This window comes from Colobus angolensis, unplaced genomic scaffold, assembly GCF_000951035.1.
Source record: "Colobus angolensis palliatus isolate OR3802 unplaced genomic scaffold, Cang.pa_1.0 Scaffold75, whole genome shotgun sequence".
Lineage (NCBI taxonomy): Eukaryota > Metazoa > Chordata > Mammalia > Primates > Cercopithecidae > Colobus > Colobus angolensis.
Window position 1 is genome coordinate 6803199 of NW_012121265.1, and position 11855 is coordinate 6815053.

General features: G+C 41.5%; 1 protein-coding gene across 1 annotated transcript in view; it reads right to left on the bottom strand.

The window, feature by feature from the left end:
- ACSL5 (acyl-CoA synthetase long-chain family member 5) overlaps positions 1-11855 on the bottom strand; it is a 52937-nt gene that overhangs the window by 7429 nt on the left and 33653 nt on the right. Inside the window, 9 exon segments of the mRNA XM_011927870.1 lie at positions 2781-2876; positions 3712-3846; positions 7094-7228; positions 8363-8440; positions 8801-8874; positions 9695-9746; positions 9835-9867; positions 10649-10827; positions 11819-11855. The exon segment at positions 11819-11855 is cut by the window's right edge and continues 1 nt beyond it. Coding sequence (XP_011783260.1) covers positions 2781-2876; positions 3712-3846; positions 7094-7228; positions 8363-8440; positions 8801-8874; positions 9695-9746; positions 9835-9867; positions 10649-10827; positions 11819-11855 — 819 coding nt within the window.

An 11855-nucleotide genomic window follows, 5' to 3' on the forward strand; every position in this document is an offset into this window, starting at 1 on the left:
AGGAAGAAAGGGAAAGGAAAGGAAAGAAAATGCAGCATTTCAAGTAGGTGGGAACATGTAAGTTATTCACTAAGTGATGGTCAACCCAATAGCAATTGAACTTGAACCTGAGCAATGGAGCATCACTGAAGGAACTGAAGAAGGAGAATAGCATTTTTTAAGGGAAATAGTTCCCACTGTGATATAAAACAAGAGTTGGCAAACTTTATCTGTACAGGCCAAGATAGTAAATATTTTCCGCTTTGTGAGCCATCTGGTATCTGACTCAAAACTTGACTCTGCCAACATAGCACGAAAGCAGCCACAGTCCATATGTAAATGGATGGACGTAGCTGTATTTCAGTAATATTTTAAAAATAAAAACTGGCTGCAGACTAGTTTTAGCCTGTGCTGCAATTTGCCAGTCCCTGGTATAGAAGATATTCTTGATTGGAGAGAGGCTGGGGGCAGGAAACAAGTTTACGGGCTGCTGCAGTGGGGGGTGTGGCCTGTGATAGGCAGAATTGGGAGACAAAGGAAGGCTTAAAGAAGACATTTCTGGGAGGGGGTTAGCAACAGGACCTGCTGATCTATTGGTTTTAGGGGCTTAAGGAAAGGACAGTATTAAAAATGGCTAAGAGGATACTAATTTGAAAGACTACAGGACCTCACGCCTTGGCATCAATCTGGAGTCTGTTTTGCTTGTGGTTATACAGATAGGGGACTCATGAGGAAAAGTCTGTGCCTGTTTTGTTCATGCTCTGCATGGTTGGTTGAATGAATAAACTATCTATCTGGGTGAAAATTGAGACAATATGCATGACCAAGCACTTGCACAAATTTCAGGTGGAACTGAGACTTAATGGAAAAAATGGAAAATGGTAAGTTTGCCAGAAAATAAGGGTGAAACAGTCTTATGAAATATCAGGGGTTAGGAAGTCCTGTCTAAGTAATTTAAAACCTACAAATATAAAAGATTATTTAGTTTAACTATAAAAACATTGGAAATTTTTATATGGCAAAACACAGGGCAAAAATGATGAGACTAGGAAAAGTCTTTCCAATATGACAAAAGTTAATATTACAGGTTGACTATTCTAATCTAAATGTTTGAAATCCAAAATATTCCAAAATCCAAAACCTTTTGAGTGCCAACATGATGTTCAAAGGAAATGCCTTTTGGAGCACTTCAGATTTTGGATTTTCAGATTCAGAATGCTCAACTGTTTTGTAATGCAAATATTCCAAAACTGGAAAAAAAATGCAAAATTCAAAACACTTTTAGTCCCAAGCATTTCAAATAGGGAGATACTCAACCTGTATTACTCTGTGAAAAACTCTTAGAAATATAAAAAAGACCAAATTATCTTTTGCCCGTTTTTCTATAAGGAAGTAATAGAATAATTCATGGATGAAATATACATGTCAGTAAGCAATAGAAAGATGTTTGGTGTAAATAAAAGAAACAAAATAAGATTTTTCATTTATCTGATTAGCTAATACCTAAATGACTGATAAAGTCTGTCACTGGCAAGAGCGTGGGCAAATAAGGCCTCGTATACTTGCAGAAACGTGTCAAAAACATCTTTCTGGAAGAAAGTTTGATAATATACACTATTACACACACACACACACACACACAGACATACACTTTGACATAGTAATCCCTTCTTGCGTGGATTTATTCTAGATTAATGATTAATTGATTATAACAATGAAAAATATCATAAGCAACTCAAGTGTCCATTAACAGGAGATTAGTTATTTGAGTACGGCTGACCCTTCCTGGCACAACACAGGTTTGTACGGCACAGCTCCACTGATAGGTGGATTTTCCTCTGTCTGTGCTGCTCCTGAGATAGCAAGACCAACCCCTCCTCTTCTTCCTCCTCAGCCTACTCAACATGAAGACAGTGAGGATGAAAACCTTTATAATGATCCATTTCCACTTAATGAATAGTAAATATGTTTTCTCGTCCTTATGATTTTTTAAATAACATTTTCTTTTTTCTAGCTTCCTTTATGGTAAGAATACGGTATATAATACATATACAAAATATGTGTTGATTAATTATATTATTGGTAAGGCTTCTAGTCAATAGTAGTCTACTAGTAGTTAAGTTTTGGGGGAGTCAAGTTCTTGGTTTTGTTTTGTTTTGTTTTTTTGAGACTGAGTCTCGCACTGTCGCCCAAGCTGGAGTGCAGTGGCGCAATCTCTGCTCACTGCATGGTCCACCTCCTGGGTTCACGCCATTCTTCCACCTCAGCCCGAGTGGCTGGGACTACAGTGGCCCGACCACGCCTGACTAATTTTTTTGTATTTTTAGTAGAGACAGGATTTCACCGTGTTAGCCAAGATGGTCTCTATCTCCTGACCTTGTGATCTGCCTGCCCAGGCCTCCCAAAGTACCTGAGATTACAGGCACCAGCCACCGCGCCTGGCCGGGGAGTCAAGTATTATACATGAATTTTTGACTGCGTGGGGGTAGGCAATCCTAACTCTTGCATTGTTCAAGGGTCAACTACATTCAATAAACTATTGAAAAATCATTAAAATGATGCTGAGCTTTATTTGACAAGGAGCAATGTTAACAAGTGTTTTAGAGCACTAGTTTTATTTATATGAAAGCTTCTACACACAGATGCCTGAAGAGATGATTAGAAGAATATTTTCTCTGGATTTTGAGAATTTAGGTGACTTTCATTTTGGTACCTTTTAGTTGTTTTCATTTTTATTTAAACAGTGAGCTTGTTTGTGCAAAAGTAAACTGGCCTATTTTCAAAGAAGGTGCTTGGCTTACCTGACATCCCATTGCTGCCCGGAAGAATGTCATGACTGGAGCAGAGATGGGGGCAGCTCCGGTGACGATTATGCGAACCCTTCCGCCCAGGCTGGCCTGTTGAGTGGAAACAAAAGACATACTAAAACCTATTCTCTTGGTTTCAATATCCTCCACTGTAGAGTGGGTATAATAGCCTGTCCAGCATTGTTATGAGAATTAAACTGATATCAATTCTCACGTTAATTTACAAAGCACTTAGAATACAGTCTGGATTGTAGAAAAGCACTTAAAATGTTAGCTATCATTGTCATCACTATCTATAGCTGGGACCGGAAGCCATATATTTCTCAAATAATTTGTATTCTTCAGCCCCTCAAATTCCTTATAATCTCAACAGACCACCAAAGAAAATAAGAGAGAGTGCTAGAACCTAAATAAAATATTTTTCTTTTCTTTTTTTTTTGAGATAGAGTCTGGCCCTACTGCCCAGGCTGGAGTGAAGTGGTGCCATCTCAGCTCACTGCAACCTCTACCCCCTGGGTTCAAGTGATTCTCCTGCCTCAGCCTCCCATGTAGCTGGGATTACAGGCGCCCACCACCACACCCAGCTGATTTTTCTACTGTCAGTAGAGAGAGGGTTTCACCATGGTGGTCCGGCTGGTCTTGAATGCCTGACCTCAGGTGATCTGCCCACCTAGGCCTCCCAAAGTGCTGGGATTATAGGTGTGAGCCACCACACTCAGCCCGCCTTTTTTTTTTTTTTTTTTTTTTAACCCACTCCCTTTAGTAGTAAAGTAGTACAAGAAGGATCTCAAAAAGCAGTGGACAAAAAGTGTGAAAGGATCTCTAGTTAAAGTGACGCTCAAGCAACAGAAGAAAAGCAAAGTCTATGGAGTCAGAAGGCAGCCCAGGTATTTGCCTGCTTCAGTCCGGGACTTGCCCAACCTACCTGGATCTTTGCAAAGATGAGCTTATCCCAGAAACTGTCACGCCTGATGATACCCTTTTGAAGCTCCTTGAATTTACTGGCAACAGCCAAGTTCAACAAGAACTTCTTCAAGGGTGTCTTGGCTTCATTTTGTACCTGCAGAGTGATAGCTCCTTTTAGTTGGAAACCTATTGGAGATACTCATCAAGGCCATTAGTGAGCAAGAAACAGTGTGTTCTAGCTTCATAAGGAAGTGGTCTCACAGTCTCACACTCATGAACTGGATTGCGAATAATGATGAGCCCAGAGAATTATGGCCATGCTCAGAAAGAAGTGAACTTAATGCAAAGCTGCAGTCCTCCCCTTTACTGCCCCCATTTTTAGTCCTTGGGAAACAGCTTGACAACTGAGATAAAGAGGAACTGCCTACAAAGTCACCTGGGGGGCACTAGATTTAAAACAAACAAACAAAAAAAAAACAACAGCTCAATGGGCACCACCTCTAGGGCTTTTGATTTAATAGGTCAAAGGGCAGCCTAGGAATCTGCTTTTTCTTTTCTTTTTTCTTTCTTTTTTTTTTTTAAGACGGAATCTCACTCTGTTGCCCAGGCTGGAGTGCAGTGGCGTGATCTCGGCTCACTGCAAGCTCTGCCTCCTGAGTTCATGCCATTCTCCTGCCTCAGCCTCCTGAGTAGCTGGGACTACAGGCACCCGCCACCATGCCCAGCTAATTTTTCTTTTTTTTTTTTTTTGTATTTTTAGTAGAGACAGGGTTTCACCGTGTTAGCCAGGATGGTCTCAATCTCCTGACCTCGTGATCCGCCCATCTCGGCCTCCCAAAGTGCTGGGATTACAGGCTTGAGCCACCGCGCCCGGCTGGGCTGAATTCTTCCTACTAAAATGACTTCTTTCCGTTGGGCTTAATTCTGACACCATTTTTCCAGCTCACATGATTTCCCTGGTCTCCCTGACTGTGGCCTCACTGTGACCATATGTTCCATCAACCACACTCCTGCCAAAGGAGAGCTTCCCCAAGTACAACTCAAAGTGACCCCTTATTTCCAAAATTTAGTCCTGAACTCCGTATCTGGCTTTCAAGATTCCACCCTACTGGAAGTCAGATTCAAGGCAACTGAAGTCTTTTTTCTTGTTCAAAATTTGGAGAATCCCTCTCCATCCATCTTCCATGTTTACACCCCCATTTTTGGGCCTCCAGCCAAGCAGGGCTGATAATTTTTATCTTCTAATGTAAATTGTGCTCTAGGACATAAGCATCTTCTTACGCCTATAACATTATCATTGTACCAATATGTCATAATCTCTCTCCAAGATCCATGCTCAAATGCTTCCTGCGTCGTGTCATTCTTGAAACCTCCCTCATCTAAAAGAGATTTATCTTTCTTCAACATTCACAAGACTCACCCTCCCTCAACAAGTCACTGACAAAGAGTTAGTATTAGAGACCTGTGCTAATAAAGTCCTTCATTTTAAAAATACATTCAGGAAGTGAACTGTGTATTAGGTATTAACTACACAATAACTATCTCTGAAAAATAAAAAATGTACAACAACAACATATGAACAAAAACCATAATAACAACCAAATCTAATAATTGCATAGCATGGTAAGAAACTGTTGGAATTGTTATCAGTTCTGCTAGAACACCGCCTGCCCTGTCACCAGAGCCCATTTAGCATCTGCTGAGAGTCCTAATAGTGAAAGGAAGTGTTAAAATCTCGGAGGTGGTTGGGGAGGTGGGGGAGGGTTCCAAAGTATGTGAAGAATGGCCATGTATTACTTCCTCACGGATCCCAGCCTGAGGAATCATCACATACTATATTGCCTGGGTTCATATAGCTTCGACAGCTCCTTGAAGCAATCTGACAATCTAACAATTGGGTGAGAAATATACAAGATGAGGTTGAGACAGCTTGTGCCAGAAACCAAGGAAGCTATCAGAGGCTACAGGGGTATTGTCAAAAGGTCACCCGAGCAACTTGATGAGGGTTTCCAACTGCCAAGATGGGGCAATTAGAAGATCAAGAAGAAAGACTAACAGTTTGGGAGGCTGAGGTAGGTGGATCACTTGAAGTCAGGAGTTCGAGACCAGCCTGGCCAACATGGTGAAACCCCATCTCTACTAAAAAATACTTAAAAAATGAGATGGGTGTGGTGGTGCATGCCTATAGTCCCAGCTCTCAGGAGGCTGAGGCAAGAGAATCACATGAACCCAGGAGGCGGAGCTTGCAGTGAGCCGAGATCGTGCCATTGCACTCCAACCTGGGTGACAGAGTGGGACTCTGTCTCAAAAAATAAAAAATAAAAAAGAATGACTGAAATTTAACAAACAAATCTGAAAATTATGAATTCCTAAAAATACACAGAGAAAATCTCATTGGCTACTTTTGAAGATTGCTGAGACACAAATCCATTTTTCTGAAGATTGATAAATAAAAATAATCAAATATTCGCCAGGTTTTATGGAAGAATCTCAGCTAATGAATGCAAGAGGAAGACAGAATTACAGAAATCACCATTCTGTAATTTCTAATGAAAAATAGAGCAGTGTTGGTCATCAGCATGACTCGCTAACATGACTACTGAAACATGACTACTGAAAGCTTGATTCTGCCTTACCCCTTTTGAACGTGACTCTGGGCAGGTTATTTAACCTCTGAGGCTCATTTTCCTCATCATAAGTTAGAAATAATAGGTGTAAATATGATTTACTATGATTTTGTGAGGATTCAATGAGAGGATGCCTCTGAAATGTGTATCATGAGGCCTGGCACTTCAGCAAGGGAACAGCTTCCCCAGATGTCTGCTGAACCCTGAGGGGCTCCCCAAGTCTCTGAGTCGAGCTCTTTCTTCAGATCAGGTCCAAGTCATCTTGCTCAAGGAAAAGGGGACTGTACTTATTTATTTTTCATTTTTTAGTTTTATTTTTATTTATTTTTTGAGATGGAGTCTTGCTCGTTGCCCAGGCTGAAGTGCAGTGGCATGATCTTGGCTCACTGCAACCTCCGCCTCCTGGCTTCAAGCAATTCTCCTGCCTCAGCCTCCCAAGTAGCTGGGATCACAGGCGCTCACCACCACGTCCAGCTAATTTTTGTATTTTTAGTACAGATGGGGTTTCACCATGTTGGCCAGGTTGGTCTTGAACTCCTGACCTCAGGCAATCTGCCTGCCTTGGCCTCCCAAAGTGCTGAGATCACAGAAGTGAGCCACTGTACCTGGCGGGGATTGTATTTATAATGGTTTTTCACAGCTTGACCTGTAAACATGGCTTTACGTAGATATTTGTAGAGGGTGGAGGTAGAGGTGGAGTAAATCTCATAGTAGTATAGAGTTCCTTCATGCAGGCCCAAGTCACAGACAATCCCTTCAGCGGAAAGTTAGTACCTTATCGTAGATCCTGTTAAGGACTCGAGGCACCGTGGGAAACAATGTGGGCTTCAAAGTCTTCATGTCATCAGCCAGCAACCGAATATCCCCTTGGAAGAATCCAACTCTGGCTCCACAGCAGTACACAACAGTCTGAAAACAGAACCAAATTATAGAGCTTAGAGGCAAACAACCCCTTTAGTGGGGACCTGTCTAGGAAGGAATTTGGGAAGTGGGCTAAGGCACACAGACACTTTACTTACACAGCACCTCCCCGCCAATTCAGGACTCTGAGAGCCTTCCCCCAAAAAAGGATGAACATTTATTTCTGCTGTGGTGGCATGACAGATAAGACAGATATTGAGACTCTGTGGTCCCCCAGACTCCACCACAGGTCTGTGTGACAGTCTAAGATAATCATCCTCTGTAAGACGCAATTCATTATGTGGCACTAAGAAAGCACTGCCAATTAAAGCAGAACCTGCCTTCCATCGTAAGACCAGCCCAATTTCATAAATTACGTTAAAATTTTTTTAAGGTTTCTTAGAATCAATTTTTTATGAATCAGATATCATTACTTTAGCCCAAAGAACTGAATCTTGCATTTTGGCATTTTAGGCATCAACCATGAGCTGGCTGAAGAGGCATTTGGGGGTAGTGAGGAGCAGAGAGAGAACTTTCCAACCACACTACCTGTGTTTTTGAAAGGCTGACACGGCTCTCGGTTCTCAAATCAGCCTCAAAATAGCCTGAAAAGCCTGGAGTATACTCACAGAAGAGTAGACCTCCTCCAGTGCACACAATACTGACAGCACCACCTTACACACTCAGGTGTGGTGCAAAAACTCCCATGGGGGACATCTCATACCTTATGTGGATCAAATGCTCCTTCCCTGATCCTCTGTGGGGAACTTCCTTTTCTCTAATCCTAGATCTTTTCAGAAATTCTAACCAAAATAAAATTTAAAAAGAAGACAATGTCTTGTGTCAGCTCAGAATTAAGGGCAGATAGTAAGCTCCTAGCTATGATGTCACTAGACTCACACATCCCCATGAAGGCAGAAGCAAGTACTATCCTCCCGGACACATGCAGACTTAGCAGAGGAAGACCCTGCAGGAAATGAAGGGTCATACCACGATTTAGAGCTCCCATGAGCCAACTCCTTGCCTGCGCCTCTCACACCAGAGAAAGGACAGTAAATACTGTGTAGCTGCCTTTGGAATAAACATGTGATAGCAAGTCAGGACCCCCTTTGCCACATACTGCTAGGAACATAGAACACTCACCTGTACAACCCTCTCAAACATATGAGCCAGAGGGAGGTAGGATATGGTCACATCTTCAGGACTAGGCTCAAAAGTATGCTATGTAGGCCAGGGAAGCAAGAGAAGGCAACATGAGATTCATGCCAATTTTCATTTCCAATGGAGTTTTTAAAACTACCTCCTCCCAGGACTACCACAGACAGCTGTATAGGTGGTACACTGTGTAGATCTGAGATGCCTTGAACTGCATATAGTGTAGAAATTTACAGTGATCCTAAAAGACCAAGGCTTGAAAATGTACAGTCCTGTAGACAACACACTGGTGTTTGTCCACACTCAGGCCTTTAACGTGTCTGTGTGTGTGTGTGTGTGTGTCTGTCTGCCTGCTCTAACTTCAAAAAAAAATCTTATGACAGATTCACATTTTAATGAGAGCCTCTTTTTCAACTGACCACTGACCTCCACACATCTGAGAAAGGCAGAAGCATTTGAAACAATATTTTGATGGGTTATCATGGCTCCTTTGGGGTCACCTGTAGGAAATAAGAGGTGGAGAGAAAGATACTTTATGTAACTAATAGGTAGCCTTTGGCCTTGAAAGAAACTAGATTCAATTGGTTTTCTTCCAGAAGGCCAAGAGCATTTCCTGTCACTGTGTCTTTTTGTGGATGGTATATGCCTCTGTTTAGGAATAATTAATTCCCCCAGAGATTCTACTGCTGAATGCATCATTGGCCTTCTACTACTACACGGAGCACAGCCATGATTTCAGACAGATGCACAGCTGCAAAGAAAAATTCAAGTTAACCCTCCTTCTCCCTTCGCCCCACATCTTGTGCTGTTTATATGTTTGGAATTCCAGATCTACCAATATTATCTAGTAACACGGTTATAAACACTATAAACTGGGCATACTAGAATGAATATAACTGTAGACCACAATGGACCACATTAAAAACTACTAAGCATTCTAACAGATGGGTGGATGTAGGGTGGGGTTGAAGCCCTCTATGGAGAACTATCACTGAGTTATGTTGATTGAATGAAACAATCCCAGTGGTGTCAAATCAAGAGAGTGGTGGGTTGGTGGGGGCAGAGGAAAGGACTTTCTGACGTCATCTTTAAGACCCCTGAAATCTATTGAATGTAAACAGCTCCCAGTATACTACATGAAGTTTATTTACTTATGTTTATGTTTCTCCATCTGGGAATTTACACTTAGAAGCCTTAGGCTGTGAGCCCCTAAGGATAGGGCTCGTTAGAGGGAATATTTACCAGCCTACCAGAGGCCAAGAATTGAAACCATGTTCTTGGCTGACCAGGGGTCTAAGGTTCAGCTTCATGGGCACTGACCTGTGGTCCCACTGGTGAAGCAGATGATGCTAAGGTCTTCTGGGCTAGGAGGCTGGAGGAGGAAGCACAAGGGCTTATTCTACCATGAACTTTGAGAGTTGACAATGGTAAGGCTCAAATTCAGGCAGAAGAAAACTTACCACAGGTTTTCTGAAGTGCTCTTTGCCTAGGTTCTATATGAACAGAAAACCAAGAAAGAAAGACATCAGTTGAGATGGACAGACTGTGATAAATGTGTCCCTCTCCCTCCCTTTTCCATGAGAACATCTCTATGGGAATATAAGCAAAATTCCAACCTGGATTAGGACCAGAAGCCAACATTCAGGAACAATGGAAGTCCCAGGGAAGAGCATAAGATTTCTCTAGAAAATCATCTACCTACAGAGGGTAGATTGCATGTTCAAACTTCCCATTGTACTCTTAAGTTTCAATCATCTAGCGCCATAACTAAATCTTTTTTGAAAGAAAGGAACAGCTAACATTTTCAGAGCTTATTACATACACATCACTGTCCTGAGAAATTTACATATATGAATTAATCTAACTCTTTACAAGACCTCTGTGAGGTAGGGATTATTTTTATCACCATTTTATGGACCGAGGAAAGGGAGATGAGATTGCCCAAGGTTGCCTAACTAACAGACGTGGAGCTGGCATGTGAACACAAGCAGCCTGGCTCCAGGAGTCACCTCCTTTAACTATTACTGAACTCCTATTTATATATTATCCACTTAGAAGTCCATGCAGCTGGCCACAGAACTTTGTCCTCTCCTGGCATGAGTTTCAAAGTTGTCTTGTGGAAATTATTCTCAGAGCTTCACAGCATGAGTCTAATTTACTCCTCACATGCCACCCCTGGAGAACAAGAACCCTGTCCACTTGTGAAGGTATCTTGCAAGTTGCCCAAGGTGTTGGACCAGCATTGGAGCCACAAGATAAATTTCAGATCCATACCTCAGCATCATATAGGGATAAGATCTCAATTCCACTCTTCTCCCCTCTTTGCTTCAGGTCATCATCAAAGGGGTCCATAAGGATGACTACCTTCAGGCTCGGTGTGAAGCCTTTCTCTACATTCTCTATCAGCACCAATGCCTTTTGGGGTGTGTCACAGATCACCATGGCAATATCAGCTGAAAGCCAAAATAGAACCAGAGATCATTCCCCCTCTCTGCTAAGTACCTGATTGCCTTGCAAGAAGGAAGAGGTTTGAAAAGTTTTCAAAGCTGACAGGTGTCCAAAGGAGATTACACCTGCAAATCAGATTTATAATGTACAACCTGAAATACTCCATTGATGATAAATGAACTTAACTGAAACAGAAACACGTCATGTTCTTGAACTATGACAGCAGATTTTACAGTTTCTAGAGGAACCACAAAATTCCTTCTGCTTAAGAAGTCATTCAGATAACCTAAACAGGTTACTGAGGTGTGGTTCTATCAACGTGTTTTATTTTGAGGAGGATAGTAGGGAATAGAAGAAACAGGAGGGGGCAAATAGGATTTTTAGCTGACAAGTATTTTACAATTCTAAATTTTAGCATTTGTTTTGATATATGTTTACACAAAGCTTCAAATGATGTTTACTGTGCAAATGGACCTACTCACTTAATCTACTAGTCCCATGACAAAAGGTAACATGTTGGATATGTGAAAGCGCTGTTACTTGCCCATCAAATTTGGACTTGTTTCTCTAGCAATGACAATTATTTTTTGCAGACTCACCATGGACATTGGTACATGCTCGTTAACTGTACTGACTTGGATTTACAAAGGTAGGAAATTAAATCTGTAGCTTTACTGTGAATTAGTCAATTAAGCTCATTGTCTGGGCTTTTATCTAGTGCGTTCAGAGTAAGTAGTCTTGTCTCTATATCATCATACCATGTCACCTTGAAGCATGCCATTGAAACTTCTATCTCTGTGTATCTCTGCTTCATGGGCTTTTTGTAGCTTTCCTGAAAATTATATCCTAAGTACTACAAAACTAGAAAGATTTGAACATTTTCTGACCATAGCATTTCAAGTTTGCTTAAACAAACAAATAAACAAAATAGCAGAAATTGAAGAAATACTCAGCACTGAGGAAGAATCAAGTTGTAATGTAACAGCAAAATTTTACCCTTGTTGACAATATATACGATGGCTTCTGGTCCCAA